Below are 23,678 nucleotides of genomic sequence, written 5' to 3'. Positions count from 1 at the left end.
CCTTTATTACCGCTCTCTGCAAATAATAGATTTTGAAAATGAAGCGGGGCTGCAGGAGCAAACTACGGGAGCCATTTTAGCTCGAACTTATGGCGTATGCTATAGGCAGTTGGTGCAGACCGAGGTGTCGCCACTTTGCACAACAAACAGACTGCACCACAGTTCGACTGTAGCTGCATCGAGACTACACCTGCAGGTTGGTCTCAGTGCAGCCGTTTTGGTTGTGTTCACACTGACCCACCCACACTGTACTGGCCCAAAGTTCAACTGGGTCGACCTAAACACTGCTTGTGTGAAAGCACCCTGAGACAGCTCTTAGCAAATAAAGGCATGTATGCACCTTTTCCTCAAAATGTAACCAAATTGCCATTTGCTTAATAATGATAATAATGCCGAGTCGACTATGTGGTATATTTTAATAAAATGCAAATTAATTCCTTTCAAACTCAATCTCTAAGTAAATAGGTTTTAAAGTCTCATTCTGGATAAAGACATGGCTGTTCATCTTTTCATGCATTCTTTATGCTGTGTGCACCTCCCATACACCTCCATCATGCAGAGTTCAAAAACACCTAAATCCTCTAGATGGCTGGATTCCTTAGGTAAATGAGAAAATATGTTGTGTAATTTACTGTAGGTGAATCAGCCCATAAAAGGGCATCCTGTCTGCTGTGGCCGAATCCCGTGGGGAGATGAATGCAGTGTTTGGGTTTCTAGGCTGGTTTTGTGGTATTTCAGTAGATAAATTTTGTAGTGCGGTCAAAGTGACGTCACACCTGAATACTTCCCACCCTGGGACAATTGAGGTCGATTGCAGAAATTCTTAGTTATCCAAAGTGTGAGTGTAAACACTGTCTAGCCCTTAGAATCAAGCTGCAGGTCTGATTTGGCCCCAATATGCAGAAAGCTTGATGCAGACATAAGACATTTAGTTTCTTTCACCATCATTTACAACTTTTCCACTGATGAGTAGGCTTATGAATCCAATATTGGGTTTGTCAGTGGTTGCAAGGATTCACACAAGGAGGTGCTGAGAGAAAGTAGATAGAGCAAAATACATATTCTAGTTCAGATGTTCACCATAATGACAACTTTAAAATACCCGAGGCTGGAATTTTCCTCAAAATGCTAAAAATGTAAATTGCAGAAGTAGTAAAACTCTTACAGCTACACACACTGCTTTATTATAACTACAGTATGTCAAGGTTCACCAGCAGCCATATGATGGTGCCCCACACGTTGTAAATCAGTGCAGACCACATGAATTACACTCTGGAAGCTGAGAAGAACCAGGCCCAGCAGCCTTGAAACCAATCTCTGGTTCTTCACTTATCTCAGCGTTACAGCCCAAATTATTGTCAGCTGACAGATAACCACTACGCACACTGTTCTGTAAATCTGCAGTGAGCGAGTTTGTCCTATTTGGTACAGACAGTGTATCAAACCGTAGCTAACTGACAAGCTACAGTCTTGTCCCTTTGGATCACTCAGTCATAGTCAAAATAAATTTCACTTAGTTGTGTGTTTGCCCTCTTATCCTTGCGGGCTGCTGATAGACAGCAGTAACAGTGTGTATCAGCAGCACTGTAACTATTGTAGCTGCTGTGGAGGTCACACACCGTGCTGCGTGCACAGCTGCATTCACAGCATCTCATCTGACTCCTAACCTTTACTTCTCCTCCTTTTTTTTTGAAGATATAAAAACTGATCTTGTGAACTGTTATGCGAGAAGCTGAGTTCAGTAATTCTACACGTTCACTTATCATGATAAGCACAATCAATTCCCAGCCTGTGAAATCAGCTGTTACTCCCTGAATCAGGGCAAAGTTTGAGAATGACCTTGAATGAAACTTAGAACTTTAATATTTCACAGAAAACCAGCGTTAAATCAATTGTCAGAACAGCTACACTCGTCATACAGAGGGGAAGGCATGATGTAATTCAGAAATGTATTGTTATTTTTTTTGTCCTGGAGGACACTCATCATGTTGCAAATGCAAAGAGCAGAGTTTCTGAACATGCGTAACAATATTGTACAAAGTAGGAAATAGATATTTCACAGAGGATACATTTAATACAGAAACAGTAACAATGATAGTTTTGTTTATTTACAGGAGAGCCAGTGCATCTTTAAAGGGATACTTCACCCAAAATCGATATTTCACCAATTTTCTACTCACCGTCATGCCAAGGAAGGGTTTGGAGAACTTTTGGAGTCATCAAAACGCTTTTGGAGTTCCAGGGGGTCTGGCTGGACATGCGTGAGATTTGCTGCAAGATGTTCGTTCGTTGTTGTAAACCATTGGATGTACAGTATGATGTAAACATAGAAGAACATCTCGCAGCAAATCTTGTGCATGCGCACAAACATCAACAGAGCCACTGGGAACTACTACTACAACAAGACTAAAAACAGAGAGCAAATTAAATTTTTTCCTAACAACTTTTTCATGTGGCGGCTTCAGGACACTTGGGTCAGTACAGACGAGCAGTATGGAGGTATTTGGATGTTTCATAGTGTGTGTTTTGGACAATTCAAAAGTGAACTTTATCCGCCATTATATGAAAATCCGTTGCCATTTTAATGACTCCGAAAGTTTTCCAAACCCTTCCTTGGCATGACAGTGAGTAGAAAATTGGTGAATTATCGATTTTGGGTGAAGTATCCCTTTAAAGAATAAACTGGATAAGAGTGTAGAGATCTATGGTTGTTGTGGTTTGTCCCTTGTTCCCTTATGTCCTGTTGTATTTTGAAGTCCTGCGTCCTGTCTTCCTGTGCGCCCCCCTCTGATTACTTCATGTGTCTCGTGTGTGTGTGTGTGATTGCTCCACCTGTGTCTTGTTTCTCCTTCGTTGTTGCTTCGTTGTTGGTTTGTCTGTGTTCTCTCAACCTGTTGCTTGTGTGTTTCTTTTGTGTTCCCTGTATATTAATACATAATCTCTTTGTTCCTCTCTACCTGTTTCCTGAATCTGCTGCATTCTGGGTCCTGTTGAACACCCTGATCATGACAAAACGAACCAACCAAAAAATGTTGTGAGGTGTGGAGTCACACAAATGACATTAACTGGTTAACCTATAGGTTCAGGAGCGAGGTCACCCCTCAACCACACCTCTAATTCCTCCCTCTCCCTCCATCCTTCCCTCCCTTCTTTATTCAACCAGTGCATATATACCCACCATGTCTCATTCTAGGTACTGTATGGGGGCATTTGTCCAGCACGGGTGGAACCGAGAACCCCCATTCTGGGTCTGAGTCTGCCTCCGCTGGTCTTCACTACAATCTCCCAGACATCAGCCTTCCTCCACCTTCACCCATCTGTGCCATATCCATTCATCCAACCTCAACACTTCCATCTGTTAAAATGTTAAAACGCACATGGTGCACTGGGTATGGAAGCCCTAAAGGGTCATACATTTTCTTGTGATAACGAGATATTTTTCCTCCATTTCTTGAGATAATGAATGAAACGTCACATTGGCCTGAGATTTCCATCACACTAGACATCATGTCATGCTGACTGACGTCTCCTTGAACACCAATGTAGGTAACAATAAGCCTAGTTCTCTCACTAACGAGCCATCGAGTGAGCTGACAAACACAAACAAACAGAGAGCTAGGCTTAACGTTACCTACCTTGGTGTTCAAGGAGACGTCAGTCAGGATGACATGTCACATTTGATGGAAATCTGAGGCCTATCACGTTTCATTCATTATCTCTCAAATTAATTATGTCGTTATCTCGGGAAAACGGAGGAAAAATATCTCGTTATCACAAGAAAATGGAGGAAATAAAATGTATGTATGTTAATGTTATGTATGACCCTTTAGGGCTTCCGTAACTGGGAACACTGGGAGGTTAGTAGAGCCAAGGGGGTGGATCTGACTACACGCAGGCGTAGCTCACAGTCGGCCATATGAGGACGGTCAACTTGCTCTGACTCTGGCTGCAGTTACAGTGCAGTAGATAGGTGATCCACTCATCTTCACTAAAAAAACGATTCATAACTCTGTGAAAAATAAATCAGTATGTAGCTATTACTTTAACTATTTGCATAATGTCACTATAATGTTACTTTTACAAAAAAAATACATTATTTAAATTATCTGTGATTCTAAATATGCTGCATCATAACTGCATAGACGTTCATAAAAATCAAACCGTTTTGAAATCAGACAAAAACTGAGCAAGTTATGGTCATTATAGCAGAACATGCACCATAGGCTTAATGCTCTGAGGGAGAGAGTTGCCCGTCCCAAGATGGCCGCCGTACTGGCTACGCTTTGTCATTGGGAAACAGCTGCGGGTGAGTCATCTAGTTCTTATATATATCTATGAGTAGAGCCATCAGAACAACCCAGTAGTATCCATTTAAAGGTGCACCTGCGTTAACACCTCAGCTACAGGTCGGCTGTGCAAACAGAAGCATAAGACAGTGCACTGCATGGGTGAATTTGTGTGTGATTGAAAAATGTAAGTAAACTTCTATAAGATGCAAACATCTCAAAGGTCAAAGGTCAAAGGTTTTTTATTTGTCATTTCTTGTACGGTGTACACGAGATGAAATTGTGTGCTCCTAGATTAAAAGCAGTGCAAAAAATCTGAACATTCAAATAGAATAAAAGCATACAAAATGAAATCCTATGTTAATTATCTCAACAGATATTGGATAATTTTGGTGGGCTTCTTTTTTTTAAGTGTTTAAAGGGTTTTTTATGGTATTGTTGTGCACAATAGCACTTACTGTACTGTAACTCAGCTTGTCAGCTAGTGTTCCTGGTCTGGTCTCCTAACATGGAGCATGTATGGTCTGTATATGACTACCGCACACGGCCCCACGTCAAAATACCTGAACTACCCCTTTAAACATGATGGAGTTCAGTGCATTCCTAGTGTGGCCGACATGCAATCTGCTTCTCTCAACATGGACACGATCTACATTCCAACCATGTCAGAAGTGCATATATGTATGTGCAGTTGAGTGTTACAGGTGTTTCTGTGTAGAGTAGCTATGTGTCTGGGCGTGTGCTGGACAATGAGCCCAACTCTTACATAAAGGTCGGACCTGAGTCGTGTCGTGTGTTGGAATGTAAATGTTATGACAGCGTGGATCCAGAGGCCTCCGTGGACAGGTGTAAGTGTCTGTGTCTGAACCACCGAGGCTAATCAGAAAAAAACTTTTCCACCATCTGATCTAGATCTCCTCTGGGCCTACAGTACTTGTCTATTTGGAGCTGATTAGCTGTTCTAGATAAGAATGTACACACACAGTATATCTGTGGTGACCCAGAGTTAAACACACAGCATTAAAAGAAGCCACAGAATCACAACCCAACTCGTCATCTTTTTTCTCATTAATTCAGTTACTCTACCAGGAGCAGTTTTCAGCTTTTGATCCATCTCGCTATCTGGAGAACATGAAGCATCCAGCAACTAATCAGATAAAAAAACATTTTTGGGCGAATTGGTGGGAGACAAATTAGATCAAACACGAGAACAAAACATCATGTTTCACTGAACTCAAAGTCTGTGCTGATGATGCTTCTGCTCCATGTTTGCTGAATGTCTAAACAGGCCAAAACAGCTTCATTAAGTCGTATTACATTTATAGTCAGCAGCAAGTTGTGATGAATCAGACCTTGTATGGCAACAAATTGGTAACACAACTTTGATCATCCTCTAAAGCTGTCCCAATGAACATTAGCCGACACTTGTCTGTTGAGAACAGATAGAGTAACATTCATTTGCAGTTGTGTTTTCATCCATCTGACAAATGTAAAGGGGAACTATGCAAGTTGGTCGCTTTTTTCCCTCTAAGGAGCTCCCCCTATAGTTTTGGAGTGCATATTTTCAATATCGAAAAAAAAAACTCACAGCTTATTCTCCTCCCTCTCCCCATGTGCATTCTTTTTCAACAAAGATGGTGAGAAGGCAATCCATGGAGCGATGTCTACTGAGGTGGGTAACATTATATGTCATATATAGATTACGGATTACAGGGTGTGTTTGTGTCGTAGTGCCGTAAAGCAGTCCATGTTTCTTGTGAGACGAGATCTGGGACACCAGGTCAGAGGCGCTGATCTTGCAAGGTTGGTTTTCAGCCAAGAGATGCCAGGTGGAAGGCAGAGAGCCTCCATTCTCCCTGTAACGAGTCATTTCATCCAAAACTGTTCAATTAAGGTAAAAATAATCTTGCATACTTCCTCTTTAAGTCCAATATTAGATCTTTATTTTAAGCTCCATTCCACTTTTATACCAACTCCTGAGTGACTTCCAACCTTGTCTGTGTTTGGAGTTCAGATCAGCAGGGGCGGGTCTTCCATGGTGGTACGGGGGGGCACCCGACCCCCCTGAAATCTATTTGGCCATCCTGTGCGCCCCCCCAATGGTCATTGAGTTGTGGTAATGTCAATCACTGTGAAAAGCTCTTAACCACTCCTATGTTCACTGTAAAAAGCTATAAGCACTAACTTCTGACTAAGGCTCTTAGTCAACTCTGTACAGCAAACATCCCAGTTTTTTGTCTAGTAAATAAAGAAAATGGTGTAAGATTGTTATTGTTCTCAATTTCACCATTTGAGTAGCCTAATGCTTGCTCTGGTTATTCTGTATAGCTACTGTACATTGACTGTTACACAAAACACTGAGATGTTTATTGTACAGAGCTGAGCTCTAACTACTGGGTAAGAGTATAAGATATTGCTGTTCATTGTGAGAATTTATTATGTTGCTTATTCTGCTTTTTGTTTATAACATAGAGTTGATGATTGATTGATTGATTGTTACCCCCCTATGCCCCCCACCAGAAAATACTCTGGACCCGCCCTTGCAGATCAGAGCAGTGAAAGTGAACCAAAGTATCACAGGACAAATCCTACATAAATCTGATGTATCTGGTGTTAATCCTCAGTGGGTTCTTTACTGTGACTGACACATTTGATATTTCACACAGTGTTTTGCTTTGCTTTTATTCATATGAAATATAAATCTTTGTTGTTTGAAAAGAGCTTAGACACAATATAATCAAAATATAATAATCATTTCATAATCATAGTCATCTAGTAAGTTGTATTTTTTTTTTGTTCTGTTGGATACTGTGATCTTCAGAGAGTCCGACATAGAGAATCCTTTTTCTGGTCATTTAAAATGGCAAAGTGCATTCCTGTCTTGTAAATTAGGTTAAAAACCATCACAGTGCATTAGTCTGGCCTTCATTTTACTGCACTGGAAGTCAGTGCAGTAAAATGAAGGCCAGACTGTTTTACCATCACCTGCTATGTTTAAACTCTGTTGGTGTTTTTCCATTTCTTCCATTAGGCAGCAGGAACCAGATCCTGCCTCATGTGAGTTTCCACAAGGTTAGAAATCACTGCAATAAGTTATTTATCTCCAGTCACTTGACCTGACCAGAGGTTCACTCGTTGGTTCTCAGTTTGCACACAGTGCGCAGGGAGGATGCTGGGTATTTTTTCTGGTCTGGAAAATGACAAGAATTCTTCAGTCTCTTATTATGTGCACATGATTCCTCGACTGAGAGGGCAAAACCCAGAGTCTGATGTGACACAGATTCTGCGGGCTGACATACATCAGCTGCAGGCAGGACGATATGACATAACTTGTGCTGCTGGACGCTCAGGTATTTGTTATTTACATAGTGATAAAACATAGGAGCAAAGTGATAACACTGAGGCACGAGGGCCAAACACAAACACAGACAAGGAATGTGTATTTCTAATTTGTGTAGATAAGTGTGAATGAATGAAGAATGGCTTTTTAAAACCACATAGAGGGTGAAAAAGCCAAAATTGCCCTTCAGATAAAACCCTTTGGTTAAATATTTTCACAAAGTATGGGTACTTACCAGACCGCCAACAATGCTGAAGCCTACATTTCCCATAATGCATCTGATTAAGTGGGTTCTTTTTACAGTTATTTTAACGAACCAACTTCTATCAAACAGAGAGGCTAAAAGGCTCTCTTCTGATTGGCTGAGTGATTGCAGTGACTGCTTTGTTGTGACATCACAAAGTCACAGAAGTCCTGACGGCTGGTTTTAAGTCTCGGTTCCTGAATGCAGACTGTGTGCATCTCTCTGTGAACTGAAGCTTTGATACTTTCAAAGTATTAATATAGAACCTATAACTGATTTATGATCAAACAACACATGAGCTTTTCATTATAGGACCTTCTTTAGGACCTTTAAAGTCACCTTTGACAGAGCTGTAAGGAGTGGATGAAACCAGTCATCACTATCCCAATCATATAAGGAATAACTGATTGCATCTCCCAACAGAGAACTGTTGTTGTGTAAAGTTAGGTCAGAAAATGAGTGTATTAGCTCATCTTTTAGATTAAGCAAATAATATTGTTGTAATTTTGGCCCAGTCTTTGAAGTTTCATGTTTTTAATCGTTTCATAATGCAAACCAAACCCACAGGACTTTATTTTACATTCGAGCCAGGAACTCTGAGTTTGTAAAACACGTCATCATAAATTTGAGCTGCAGGTTAACTTGAGTTACCTTAGATGAAAGTATCGTGTTTATTCTGTATTAAATATGTAGTAAATAAGTGATGGAATGCATAGGGCCTTCAGGGCACATGGGCCCACTGAATAGCAGATGAAAATGATGCAAGAGCAACCTGTCTGTCCCAACAGAAGAGTTTATAGAATCTGTGAGAAGGAGCACTGAGGCCGGTCTGGGTTCTTGTGCAGTTTCATCTGTCACTATAAAGTCCTGGGACGTAGATGTGAGGAAGAACTCAAACAGCTCGGAAAAAGTGGGTTAGCTGATTTAAATGTTGAAATCTCTCAAGGAGGATGAGGTAAAGTGGAAACGAGTGGAACATTTAGGTTCAAATGGTCAACTCAGCCGTCTGCTTGTTAATAATTTGCTGTGTAATGTAGGTCATAAAATGAGCAACTGGAAAAAATGTGAAATATCTGAATTCTGAAATCCTGTAGTTCCCTTCCCTCTCTCCTCTCTCCTGTCTCCTGTCTCCTCTCTCCTGTCCTGTAGCGGATGCTGAACCATCCAATGGGCTGCTCTGCTGCTGACCACAGCCCCCGTCACTCATTAACTCCGCTGAGTCGTACGACCTTCGCTGCTAACGTACTTGCAGTGCTGTCGCATCATACCCTGATCATACGTCCCTCCATGTTCGATTGACATTGTCCCTAGTTTTGTCATGTAATGATTGACTTCTTTGACGTTAGGTCACAACAGCTTGGTGAAGGACATGGAAATGACTCGAAAGAATGCTTGACAGAAATACGCTGAGTCATGTATCTCAAATTTAGAGATTTTTATGATTCTGTAGTGTATGTATTTATCTTCTTTTACGAATGAACGCACACACATACACTTAAATCATACTCTATACTCCATCAGGCTACAGTATAGTTCTTTATTTTACAGAGAGAAGGACATTGTCAAACAGTAACATTTGAACTACAGTTTAAGACTTCCTGTCCTACCATAAGGTCACGTTTAAGGAGCAGTGGAAAAGATGAGATAAATAGTCTTTGGTGACATACAGAATAGATATTAACTTACAAAGATAACTTAAATACACAACTTTCTTTAAATAGTTTGGCGGAATACACACACACACGCACGCACACTCACCCACACGCACTCACACACACACACACACATATATACTGTATATAGGTATACTTATATATACATAGATAATAAGTATACATTCACAGTCATCCTGATGCCACCTGTAGTGCACTGACATCTTCAAACACAGTCAATCTCAAATGCAACATTTACAAGAGGAACCTCGTTCAGCGTTCACAAGTTCATTACAGTGAGTGAAATCCAAGCTGTGAGAGACTATCGATACACATGCTTGCTTTAAAGTGCTTTCCTGTGACCCTAAGGCGATCATGTGACTTTCAATTGGAACATAAGCAAAAGGCAAAAAGCAAAAAAAAAAAACCTACGCAGATCTTCCTACATCACTACAGAACTGACAATAAACATTTTCAGCCGTACTCCTTCCTACTCTTGTGTGTCTTCGTGATCAGGACCCGTGGGAGCCCTGCGTGTTTCTACGTGGAGGGGGGGGGGGGTATTAGCGGTTGTGCACAGTTTGCTTACACAACTCCACAAGACGCAATGTTCTGATGTCATACAAACAAACTACGCAAAAAGAAAAAAGCCTGGGAGCAGAGATCAAACACGGGAGATAAACGGCCTGATAGGGCCGCATGCTTGAGCCTCAAAACACAGACGCACACAGAAGCGTGTGAAAAGGTAGTACACTTTTTTTTTTTTTTTTTTTTTTCAAAAGAAGAGAGATCCACCAGGGTTTTTCAGCGTTTTGAAAAGCCTTTTAATGATTCGTCACGAGACATTGATTAGCTCCATTACAGCTGAGAGACTGGCATGTTTCACCTCAGCAAGACTTTGAACAGATTAAGATTTAGGGCTAAAAGGAACCAATGGATATTACCCTGTGACCTCCAGGCTCCAATGATTACAGATGAGAGAGGGGAAGAGAGGAGGACGAGACCGCCAAGCTGAGGATATAAAGAAGCTGGTGATGAAGAAGAAGAAGAGAAGACACCCCGACAAATATGTAAAAGAGCACATTAATGTATGATGTCAAGTATTGCCAGGTTTTTGGTGAGTTTTATGCTGTTTGTGAACTTGTATGCAAAATAACAAAAAGCTAAAGGTACCTCTATACGACTGAAACGGCCGCGCACATAAAACCTGAAAGCGTGCCAACGGCCTTCCTACTATCAAACACTTGACAACTCAAGATCAGGCTGCCATAAAGTCTCAGAAGAATGTTAAATAATATGTAACATAAACAGGTTTCTCACCAAAAATATAGGTTTAGTAGTTCTGGTTGCATGTTTTTATTTTTTTTTAAAGGCCTGTCAAATTTCAGCATGCAACTGTGAGGACAGCCCGACCTCAGTTATTCTCAGTCCATCCTCCGCCCACCATTTCAAAGTGGGACGTAAATAGAGAAAGAAAAAAAGGGAAATGTCAGGGCATGTATTTTTGATGGCGCTGTGCTATTTTGCATACACATTTGAAATCTGGGCTTTCTGACGCCTAACATTTTTGGTCAGTGTGGTCCCTCATTAGAAAACCCGCATTGTAACAGTGGAGCTTGAAGCCGCCGCCGCCTCCCGGGCCGCTCTACACCCTAACATAGCTACTGCCTGTGGCGCCTGTTGCTTCCAACACTATTTTCTAAGTCCTTTTCTTATGTATTATAATTTAAAACTATGGTAATCCACCATATACAAAGGCTTTTAGAAGATTGGACGACTTGTTGGCCTCTTTATGACCTTCAGCTCTACATGTTTCATTGTACACCAACTGAACACATGGCTGTAAGAGGAAAATACACTATGAGATGCATTTGAGGGTATTTATCTGTTCCCTAAGTCTACTTTACTTAATTGGTCCCCTGCTATGAAGCATCAGCTCGGTAAGTGGATTCTAATGTTTGCAGTGCAGAAGCATTTAAAGGGTCAGTTCAACCAAATGTACCAATACAAAGTTCTTGTGGCTTTTATTTGGCCAAGTTTTGAAATATCTCAACACAATGGAGAAGGAATGGAATTTTGTTTGCGGTGTGTGAATATAGACATTTGAAAGATTTATTGGTTTCCCAAATAAGAATCTGTGTCACTGCGTAAAAAAACAAACAAAAGAGAGTGAAAAAGTGTTGGTTTTTGGTGAACTGACCCTTCCAGGCTACACGTGCACTGAAGCCGTACGCCTCGATATTTATGTGTTATTGTTGAGTGTGTGACCGTGGGAGGGTCGGGCCCCCCTCCCTCCCCTGCTGTGGCGGTACATATGACTGAAGTAATTAAGCCAGGTTTATTAAACTGCTGTCAACCCAAAGTCCTGACTTGCGGGGGGAACTTATAAATCACGTGAAAGGGCTATAGTATTTCAGACTTGGCCTCTGGCAGGGAAAATGCCAGCAGATCACAAAGTGCTGATCCACGGTTCCAAGGTTTACTTTGCCACCTCCTGTGTCAACCAACCGCCCTCTATAATGCAACACAGAAACTGATCCTTCGGGCACTCGGGCTCCATCCAGAGCACTGGATTCTGGACCTTCTTCTTTTTCTTTTTCGGCATGGAGTTCATGTGGTTACGTCCTGACTCAGAGTGCTCTTAAACCAAGAGCTGTGGCTGCTCTCAAATGTAAACTGTGGCCTGAAACACAAAGTCCCACTGAGTGATGAATTCCCAGTCCATATGAAAGCCGTTGGACTGTTCCAGGGATGTCAGTGTTCATATTGAAATCTGTGGTTGTGAAATGACCTTGGTGTTCCTCAGTTCACCAAAAGCAGGAAGGAGGGGGTGGGGGTGGCACAAAAAAAGAGGTAAAAGGGTTCATTGGGTCATTTAAGAGGTCTTTGGGAATACATTGGTTTTGACAGGGCTCCAGCTCAGAGTGCAGGTTGAAATCCACATTAGGGGCTTAAGTGTTTGATCAATGAGCCGTGGGATAACCACCGCTGGGGAGGTCAGTTGGCAGACAGGACCAGGCCACTGGATGGTGTTGAAGACAAGCCCTCATTCTTACATTAACAGGATTAAAATGTCAAACCGAGGCCTGCTGGACTCTCCTCAGGACGGGGAATTGAGAAGGACTTCAATGTCTTTCAAATGTTCTCAGGATGGTGGGAGATCTCAAATTAGGGGGTTTCCAAAAAAACCAAGAAAAAACCGAAAGGACAGTTGTGATTTGGAATTTCAATCTTCACATCCATCAATCAGCCCAAAAAGTAGCGAGGCGTGATGTTGAGTCATTTAAGAGGAGTATAATTGTCATTTTGAGATGGATTAACACAAGTTATGTACTACATCAAACTCTAATGCAAAGACTAACAGTAATACATTAAGAGATAAATAACTGGAGATATAGATAGACTCGCTGTGGCTGTTTGGAGGTGTCTAACTCATCCGTAACTATGGGGGCTTCTGGGGTTAATGGGGGACGAGTCCTCTCTGCCGCTCTGACCAATGAGCTGGTAGAGCCGGTGGCTGAGGTTCTGCACTTGGCAGGTTCCCAGGACGCAGCCCACCCTCATCAGCTGGGCGTGGTGAGGGTAGTGGTGACCCCCTCGAGAACCCGAGTGGGCGTGACGACGGACTCTCAGCGCTCTCCTCTCGATCCGCAACGCTTCGGCGAGTCGCCCCGGGCCGGGGGAAGGCGTCCTCGCCCCTGAGGCCGGAGGGTGTCCGAGGAAACCGGGCAGCCATTTTGGGGATGGGCTGGGAGCAGGAGTGCTGGTGGCAGCGCTGGGCTGGCTTTCCGACGCCATGGCCGTATCCTCTCTCAGGTCAAAGAGTTCGTTGAGGAGGTCCAACCTGAGGAGAAAATACAAATGGGTGAGATGCTGAGGAAATCCTGAGTATAAAATCTGTGACACCAAAGAGAATGGGCAAAGAGGACATACGTATGTGCACAATTTAATGCAAACAAGTGAGTTTTATTAAAAAATAAAAACCTGTAGGCAGTTTTTTGTATCAGACTCTAAAGGTGAAGTTTGACATTTTAACATGGGAGTCTATGGGGATCGACTTACTAAATCTAGTAATCCCTAGTGGTCATTAAAGGTACTGCAGTTTTTGCCAGTCGCATTGCTGCTCTGAAAAAGCAGTAACCTTGCATATCTGTAGCATTTTAAACACTATTTTGTAGCAGAATTGCCAAAGCATTTTTTGGCAGATATGAGTGGTTATTCTACTCTCAAGACTTAAGTTAAATCCTTTCACGTCAAAACAACAAATGTCAGCCAGCACGGTAATTCCTGCCTGGCGACACCAGTCAAAATAAGAATTATTGTTGCATCTACAACAGAACAGGTGTAGAAAATGTCCCTGCCAGCATTGTTAGTGTAACAGCTAATGTTGTAAGAGCACTGGTAATTCTGCAGAAATCTGATTAGCGCTACAAAGCAGCTTTGATAAGCAAATCATTTTTGCCTGTTGTCTAAACACAGAGTGGCTCCGTGCACGCTGACCCGTTCACGTGGACACTACGGTTCATCCCTTAATGGTTTTCCACATGTGGACACGTACGCTGACGTTGTCTCACTTATTACATTATACAATCAAGCCCCGCACCTCTGTGCTTTAATGGCCAGCTGAGCTTCAGCCACTCGGGGCTAAGAGGTGCTGATGGCTCCACAGGAGAACATTCAAATCTCAGCAGTGGAGTCAGATTAGTTCTAATGGTAATCAATTTATTTGCTAAGCCCTGTTACACAGTAGTTTAAAGGCTCAAATATCTACTTCCAAAGTACATTTGTACTTTTTTCTGTGGCCATTTTTTTAAGTGGATGACCTCGTCCACAGCAGCTTCTGTAGCGGTGCTCCTGCTGCTTCTCTAAGCTGATCTGGATCTACTGCAGGAAATTCGCTGATTATAGATAAGTGCTTCATACAACCTCACATCAAATAACCCAAACTATCAGTCTAGGTAACAAGCAAAATTCAGTTTACCAAAATTGAATTGGCAGAAGAAGCATGAATCGCAAAGATCATTTGGGTTGACCCCCCCCCCTCAGCACCTACAGTATTGCACAGCAAAACATGCTCTCCTAAATTGGAGTGTGGGATCCCTTGAATAGAATCTACTGAAGGTGATGTTCCATCTAGATCTGCCTTTAAGATACTGTAAGAAGAGCTCAGCGGAAAGAGAAAAAAAGGTTGGGGTAAACAGACCCTTTTCCAGAAACTGGGTTTCTGAGACTCCCCATCAGCCTACAGTAAATGAGCTGTTAAGATGAACATGCTCTGCAGTGCTGTGGACCAGCGGGTACGGCCCGTTCAGCAAACACCCCGGCAAATGACTCGCCATCTGTTCATTGTTTGACAAAGACAGTCGCTGCTCACAACGTGACCCTGCAGCTCCTCACTGGACTGTCACCGCTGTGTTTGTACAGCACAGTGGGACTCAAGTCCCGGAGTGTTAACCCGTCAGCACTGCTGAGGGTCAGGAGAAGTAAACAGTAAAAAGTGCTGTTGCCCCTGGCAGCCACTGGATTAATAGGATGAAAATGTTAAATGTTAACAATGGCCTCTGCTTGTGCAAAGAGGTTTAAATACAGCATGAGGGCAAATATATCCAACATGTTTGTTTTGGGTTCTTCTGAGTCAAGGGAAAAAATTCTTTCACAGTGGCAGGTTTGGCACCATTTCCCATGTTCTTGGAGGCAGAAGCCACAGCTGATCTAATTATATCAAGTGTGTTCCATTTGTAAAATGCTGACTTATGTTATTTTACCATGAACACTGAAACCTTTACTGTGACTGTGGGGCTGAGACGTGAGACATCGCAGCAGACACTGTCTGTGCCTCTATGGTTCTGGTTCTGAGTCCTCTCTGAAATGCAAAGCTTTTTGCTTTACTCGGGCCGTTTCGGCTGCAGACTAAGCACTTGGCAGGTTTGGGAGTCTGTCTGGGACGACCTGCTGTCCAACAGTGGCAGTGGCTGAATAAAGCTGTGTAATGCCAGGCCACAGACAGAAGCCAGCACTATTTCCAGGACAGGCCTCGGTGCCCTGCTGCCACATCACCAAGTTACACCCACCTGGTCTGCTGTGAAGGTTATATTTGGCTGCAGAGGAAAACTCCTCACAGCAGCGGTGGCCCTGCATCATATTGTCCTATTTATGTTTCCAGACCAATCACATGTTTATTTTGAGTAAATACATGTATATTTATTGTTATAGTTCTCACTGTTTCTACATTGCTTTAAATGTCTCATCTTTTTAACTTCTCCTTGTGGTTAAAGAGCCAAACATCATCTCCGTGTGGTTTTACATGTCTTCTCTCAGGCTTCTATCTGGAGCTCTGGTGAGAACAAGTCAGTGCCATTTTTTGACTCAGAAAACAGTCAGCCAATTAGAAACGAGGCTCAGAGTCTCCTCTTTTCTGATTGGCTGACTGTTTTCTGGGTCATTCAATAAAAATATAACAGTTTTTTTTAGTAAGCATTCTGAGAAACAAAGTTCTGCAAAGTTTGATGGGTCCAGGTGGGCGGGGCTGAGAGCAGAGATTGTTTTCTTGTGACATCACAACGTTACAGAAGTCCCAACGGCTGATTTTAAGGCTCAGTTTCATTTCTGTTGTGACTGAGGTTTTGATATTTTCACAGAACCCAGACCTACTTTATAATCAAAAAAGACATGGACATGTAATTTTATATAATATGGGACCTTTAAAAGTGGGTTATCCCAATGAGTTTAAGCCTGTATCGCCCTGAATCCCTGCTAAATATGGCGCTCTTTGCTAATTATACACAATCCTCACAAAGGGTGGGATTTTGCAGGTCTCAAACTGGCTGGTAAGAACATCCGGACTGGCTTGTTGCAGGCAAGAACCACATGACTGTACTACAACAGCAATTACAAAGAAGAATACTTCTTGGAAGAGTCAGGATTAAAAAGGGGGGTAGATAACATTTTCACTAGATGAGCAAATTTCGCCGTCATCCACCTTATCCCATAACTCCACAGTAATGCAGATCTGGCAGATTGGCAAATGATCAAAGACATCCAAGTTTTGACACCTCTCACGGTCGTGCAGTAGCTTAAAGGCTTTGACGAAATATTCAATTTGACTGGGGGAAGATTTCAAAAGATTTTACAGTCCAATAAAAAGCAAAGAAAATCCTGTTGTGTTGCCTTGTTTGGTTTTTTACTTCTGAATCGATGGCACAGTTCAGCTGCCGTATCCTAGTCCTACCTCCCCATGCTGCTGATACACTTCATGATTACCAAAGAGGCTGAAGCAGCCTTAATAAGCAGCAGCAGCAGCAGCAGCAGCAGCACAGTCACTGCATTTCATGTAATCTTCCTCTAGGTAACAGTGGGGAGATTGTTGGACCAAAATAGAGGATTGTTTTTCCTTTATTTATTTCCCACAAAACACTGGTGCTAATTGTTCAAGAGTAGTTCTGCTTTCATAACCTCCTCAGTGAGATGTGATTTACTTTGTGCGAGCAAAGCTGGCCATTGAGCATACTTAGCAGAGCCAGTAAATTACACGGACAGACAGAACGCCACGTTAGGAACCATGTCTGCTCTAAAACCACATCAGTCCGATGTGAGTAGACACAACACTTGCGTCAACCGGCAGACAGGTTTTCTCTCCCTTCAAAGTCACATTTGTTTCCCTCAAAGCTTCTAATCTACTCTTCCAATACACTGTAAGCTGCTCCTCTTATGCACATATATAGTAGGATACATGTGCATTCGTGCCTCCGCAGCGTCCCGGCTCTCTGCGTGGAGCGGAAACCTGCTCTTAAAAGACGTGGAGGCTGGAATTTAGGTCTTAGCCATTAATCCACAGTGGAATTCCCTGCCTCCTTGGTCGCAGCTTTTACCCTCCTCAGCCTCCAGCCTGCCTGGGTTCGGTCAAAGTGACCCCGACTGAGCCGAACAACTGTTTATGCCGTAAATATATATCTGAGCAGGCCACAGCCAGAAAGAAGACGTATGAAAAGAGGCCTCTCTTGAGATGATTTACAGCAGAGACGGAGCTGTTTTCAATCATTCTGCGAGCATGAGTGCTTTCCTGAGGAGGTATACGGGATGGAGAGGGAGCGATGTTCTTGTTGTTCCTCGATAAGGTGTAAATATGTCAGAATAGAGATAACACATCAGAAGGACGGACCTAAAGCCAATTGCATCTTCAGGGTGGCTCGGCAACATCAACAACGCAGGAAACCACGCTGGGTGAAATGAAATTCAGAGGTAAATATTATGTCGAGAGTATCTACATGAACATCTGACCAGACGTTGTTGAAATCCAGACACACTTAATGATTTAGACAAATAAAAATTTTATTTCTGGCCTCAGCCATCATCATCATCGTTCCTGGTCCAGACAGAGCAAACACGACCACAAATCGGCTCTACATCTCCTCCGGTCTCGAAGCAAAGAGCCTCTTCCCATTTCAGGAATTCCTATTGTAAAGCCGCTTCACTGCTTAAAGCCATATTTAACTTGTTGTTTGGCCGCGGACCTCGGCTATTTTCCTTTACGAAAGAAAAACCTCAAGATGTTATGTAAAGCGACAATTAAGGGTATGTGTTGCGTGCGATCCAAGGAACATGCAATTTCTCCTTGTTTGGAAAGCGCCCCGTCAGGCATTGTTAACGGCGTCTTTGTGTTTGCAGTGACCTTATCAGGACACATAGGGACAGCCTGGACATAAACACAGAACAGGGAAAGGAATGACAGACATCTGAGCTCAGACACACTCAGCGTCATGCAGTCAGCCCGCGGCGGTAACAGAACGGGATGTGCCCTGTGGTGGTAAGAAAAAAGGAGAATTATCTGTCCTAATTAAAACCGCAGAACATTTTACATGAGGTGTGGGGATGAGAAACGTGGAGGCCCGTGACTCAGAGGGAGCATCATCGGGGCGGGGAGATCTCTGGGAATAGATCCAGGTGTTAAAGATGAGACTACCCAACTACAGAGTATTTACAGCCAGAATCAGACTCCTGAAATAAGAGTCCAGTTGGCTGCAGAGACGTAGGTGGATAGGTTACATCACATGGATGGGTGCCCCAAAAAGACAGTTCTGCTCATGGTGGGAAGCCAGTGAGGGATCATGATCTTGTTGCTGCATTAGTGCCTTGTAGTGGGTGGTGAAGGTGCTTCCTAAGGTTTGGTTGAGGTCATCAGTGCATCCCAAAGGGCACAGTTAAAGGGACAGCTCAACATTTTGGCAAATTAGCCCATTGCCATAATCCCAATAGTCATAGCAGTAGGTTTGTTACCTTTAATTGTCGGCACAAGTTATTTTTAGAATGGCGGAGCAGAGCCATGAGCTGCTCAGAGCTACGCTACGGAGGCTAATGGGATTTATCAAATACCCTCAACTCAAACGCTCATCAAACTTATCACGCTAATAACACAATGCGAGGACAACTCCAAGCTGATGCATGATACCGTCAGGGGCAGTTTTTCGGCAAGCAGTCTCTGCATTTGCCTCAAAAACAACCCCGTCTCGTAACATTCTTAATTATCTCAGCGTGGTGAATGTGCAGGTCACAACTTGTCCACCAGAGCGTTTTGGAGTTGTTGGATTGTGTATTTAATGAGTTTGATGAAAGAAACCAAGAAATCCCATTAGCCTCCGTAGCGTAGCTCTGAGCAGCTCGCAGCTCTGCTCCACCGTTCTAAAAATAGTTTGCACCGACAATTAAAGGTAACAAACCTATGACTATAGGGATTATGGCAATGGGCCAATTTGCCAAAATGGTGAACTATCCCTTTAAAAGGAAGAAGGGCCACATTGGGGGGAAAAAAACTAATTTAAAATGACCTCTTTATGATTTTAACAGGAAGATAAAGCAACGTCAGTGATTTTCAGCATTGCTGAGTGAGCATTTAAAGTGAAAGTGAGACAATAGGGCTGCACAATCAATCACAATGTAAATGAGATGAGTCCATGCCCAAATGTAACATCCAGATCACAGCTTTTTTTAAATAAAGCTGTCCCACATTGTTGTGCATTGTTAGCACTATAACTATTGTGTTGCTACAGAGACGTCCTTGACAACAACATGAAGGGACATGATGTGTGTTGGGTACAAGACCCAGAAAAAAAAATCTCATCTTCAATTTCATGTTTGAATATAACATCGCAATGGCAAAATCTGCACATATAATATCACATATACATACATATATAATCACAATAATGTGACCAATAGGAAACATAGAGAGGATTACAACAACATGAGCTGTTTAAGACGTTTCTTCCTAACAGGCCCTTCTCTGCTGCTGCAGCAGTTTCTCTCAGACTGAGTGAAACCACGGTGATGAAGCACATGCTGCTAATGCACCCGACACTACTAAACAGAGATGGGAAGTGGCGGGGGGTGCGGGGTGGGGGGTTGAGGGGGGGTTACAGAGCAGGGCAGGTGTGGCAGAGGAGGCCGGGGCAACGCAAACAGACAGTGGATACAGGAGCCTGGCTTCCTGTTGTCTCTGTTGGGTTACAGCACCAGGTGTTCGCTGTCTGAACACACACACACGGCCGGTCACTCACTCACACACACACATGCAGGAGATGACCACGTGCTGCTCGCCCACCTGGAGGAAAATTCCACTGTTACATTATCTGTATTAAACTTTAAGGACTTTCTTGAAAAGTCTTGTTTTCCTTGTTTCTCCTGCCTCACTGTGGGATTCAATACATCACTTAAGTATAATGTATTTATTATATGTTAAAGGGTTAGTTCAACATTTTGGCAAATTGGTCCATTACCATAATCCCTATAGTCTTAGAGGTAGGTTCTTTACCTTTAATTGTCGGTTCAAGCTGTTTTTAGAACGGTGGAGCAGAGTCGTGAGCTGCTCCGAGCTACGCTACGGAGGCTCATGAGAGCGTTTTGTTGTTGTTGGATTGTGTATTTGATGAGTTTGATGAGGGAAACCAAGAAATCCCATTAGCCTCTGTAGTGTAGCTCTGAGTAGCTCACGGCTCTGCTCCTCCGTTCTAAAAACAGCTTGCACCGACAATTAAAGGTAACGAACCGACTCCCAAGACTATAGGGATTATGGCAATGGGCCAATTTGCCAAAATGTTGAACTTTAAGGTGTTTTCAAGCTACTGATAACATTTCCTACTTTTTGAAATTAAAGCACTAATAGGAAAAAGAGAAAAGAGCCTAGGGTTGGTTCTTGACTTGAATCTGTGCCCATAGAGCACCACTGTGGGAAACCAGTGAGGGATCACGACCTGCTGCTCGCATTAATGACTTCTACTGTAAGCAGTAAAACCAACATTAAAGAGCAATTTGCGTACAGGACAACTGACATGCAAGTATGATGTAGTGTAAAATTACCACAAGAGGGAACATGTTCCTGGCACAAATCCAGCTCTTTTCCTCATTCTCATCATTATCTCTAACACACATTATTAAATAAAGATTAAAAATCCCCCCGAAGGTGTTAATGTTGCAGCTTTCACTTATCAGTGCTACTGCAGTATCAGGATTTCTCAGTGAGGTGTGATAATGCCACACGGTCCTTGGCTTTGCTCAGTCATGACTAAAAGGTAAATATAGCCTAGAGTATAAATGGACTGTATAAAAGCATGAGGGAGAGCTTCATGCCTGGCCCTGCTCAGAGGAGCTGACACTGAGCCAGAGGCTGTGGGTCCAACATCCACCAGAAGAGGGCACACACACACTGACTCATCCACATTCCTCACTGCGCCTCAACATTGCAACCACACACACGTATTGCATCGCTGGCAGGCCGCCCTCACACATATGTGTAGTAGACTATTAGGAATAACACTGGCTGCTGTCTAATGTCTTACTCAGGGCTTTTGTAATGAAAAGCTCTAGTCACTCGAGTGGTGGAAAAGTACAGGTGCCACTCAAAGCCTCAAAGATCCTTTACAATGGTCCACACTGGTATTTTCTAGCCCGGGCTATTCATGGGGACAAACTGGTTTTCCAACCTTGGAAATGATTTTTTTTTTCCATAGAGAATCACAAGGTGATTGAACCAAACAAAACCTTTATAAATAGTTACTCATGTGACAACCTTTGGGACTGAGAGGTGGAGGAAGAAGACGGGGCAGAAAACAAAGGATCACAATCGGGAGCAGGGGGAAAAAAACGTGATCTTTTTCACAGAAAACTGATTTGACTACAATTCAGATGTCATTTACAGCTCTGTCTGGGCCACATGTATTAGATCTGCTGTAATTCAAGACAGTTTTTCACTCCAACTCAGCCTACTTTTCAGCATCAACCCTCCACTTTGATCAGATCACAGCGTCAGGCTTCTTTTTTCCAAACAATATCATAAAAAATAATATAGATATCTATTTGATTGGCTCTTTTATAAAGTTTTAAACAGTGATAAGCTGTCTTTAAATATGAGGTAACAGTGTCCAACACTGTCACTCACTCCACAGCCGGCTATCTCAAGGAGATAGAAAGTGTTTGACTGTATCATGGCTCAGCCTTTGACCTTGCAGCCTGTATTTATCCACTATCTGGCCGACACAACAACACAGCACAGTAACAGTAACCCTGGTGTGATTTATTACACAAGTTATGACTCAGTAAACTAAAATAAAGAGGATCACCATGAGCCTTTATAGGCTGTGTAACGCATCAATGCCAAACTTCAATAAAAAAGTAAATAATTTGAGGAAATAACTTCACTAAAGTCTTTAGAACAAGTTACCTGAAGGCATTTTGTTTGGAATGATTCATTAATCATGCATAATTTAATATCTAGAGACATTGTAGAAGATAATCTTAAAGTAATTGATATAAAAATCCTGTTCTGCTGGGCTATAAGTGGCGCATTAATAGGCTACTTAAATAAAGTGTAACGCGGCCACAGGTGAGTTTCTATATGATCGGAGCAGCCAATCAGAGCAGAGCAGCGGGTCTTCACGAGCGATAAAGCGGCGTGTGTGAGCGCGTGAGGCAGCGGGTCCTACCTGTTGCTGCTGGGACGCTCCTCGACCGGTAGAGCCTGCAGCCGCTGGAGGGAAACCAGGCTGATGCAATACACAGTGAGCGGGAGAAGGCACCGCATCTCTGGTCCGACGGCAACTTTACACCCTCTCCGGGAAGGAGCGGGAGACCACACCGGACTGGGACAGGGTTAAATCCCGAGAGTGGGATGAGGAGGGGGAGGAGAAGGGAAAAAAGAGAGATGTCCCCCCAAAAATACAGATGCCGGCCGGGTTGAGATATCCAAGAGACTGTGGGTGGAAGCAGAGGTGATCATGGGTTAATTAACCTGTTGCTCATAAGTAATAATAACAGAAAGCAGAAAGAGCAAACTTCATCCATTTCTTGTATGTGGAGCTGAAACTTCATGGGGATCTTTTTAAAAACTCACACATCTGCACTAAAACAACTGGCTCCTTCATTATAAAGTCCCATTAAACTCATGCATCGGATAAAAAAGTTCACATTCCTCTGTGCATCTTAAATTTACCATGCAAATCAATTTGCAAACAGTTATGAATGAGGAGTAAAAAAAAAATAAAAATAAAAAAGAAAATTGAAGATCATTCTTACCCTTTCAGGTTTTATGACTCAGACTCCGAGGTTTGGCTGTTAAGTTTTTTTTCCCACCACGAATCCAAACGTGTTGGTCAAGATCAAGTTCTCTAGTGAGAAGCTGAGTGCCGGGTGACATTGTGGGTTTAAATAGTGAGTGGGCGGAGTTTAAGCGCCGGTGGGCAATTTGACAGGCGAAAGGTGCAGAGGACTAATCTTGTCTTATGCTCGGAATCTGCTGTTTAGATGTGAGGAGGGGGAACAGCCATTAAAAGTGAAACGAAAAGATAAGGATTTAGTTTGAAGCAACACATACACACACCTACACACATTTAAAACTCATATGGAAAAATGATTAGCAGAACAGTAACATGGGAGCAAAAATGTTTGGTTAAGTTTACTATTAACTGGACACTGAACACAACAAGCTCCCAGTGGAATATTGTAGTGACTCATATACAACATAAAACACCATAAACTGTTTATTGAATAGCACAACAGGATGTCCCTATAGGAATATTATTATGACAGTGATACAGCATCGAAAAACACGTGAGGATGCTCAGGATACCTGTAATACCTGTAATTCTGAACTCAGTACTCAGCACTTTATA

The 23,678-nt window shown here is 42.7% G+C and overlaps 1 protein-coding gene across 1 annotated transcript; it reads right to left on the bottom strand.

Annotated features, from left to right (window-relative positions):
- Nucleotides 1-9,393: 9,393 nt before the first annotated feature.
- adm2a (adrenomedullin 2a) lies at nt 9,394-23,184 on the bottom strand. Its single transcript, XM_085768901.1, has 3 exons — nt 23,083-23,184; nt 22,494-22,760; nt 9,394-13,366 (listed from the first exon to the last, which is right to left on the bottom strand). Exons 2-3 carry the CDS (start codon nt 22,589-22,591, stop codon nt 12,955-12,957), a joined length of 510 nt encoding a protein of 169 aa, XP_085625027.1. The 5' UTR covers nt 22,592-22,760; nt 23,083-23,184; the 3' UTR covers nt 9,394-12,954.
- Nucleotides 23,185-23,678: the final 494 nt, after the last annotated feature.

This window comes from Trachurus japonicus, chromosome 23 (genome assembly GCF_045865225.1).
Source record: "Trachurus japonicus isolate A0001 chromosome 23, Traja_1.0".
NCBI classification, from domain to species: Eukaryota; Metazoa; Chordata; class Actinopteri; order Carangiformes; family Carangidae; genus Trachurus; species Trachurus japonicus.
The sequence above is the reverse complement of the archived record's forward strand: the minus strand, read 5'-3'. Positions and strand labels throughout refer to the sequence as shown.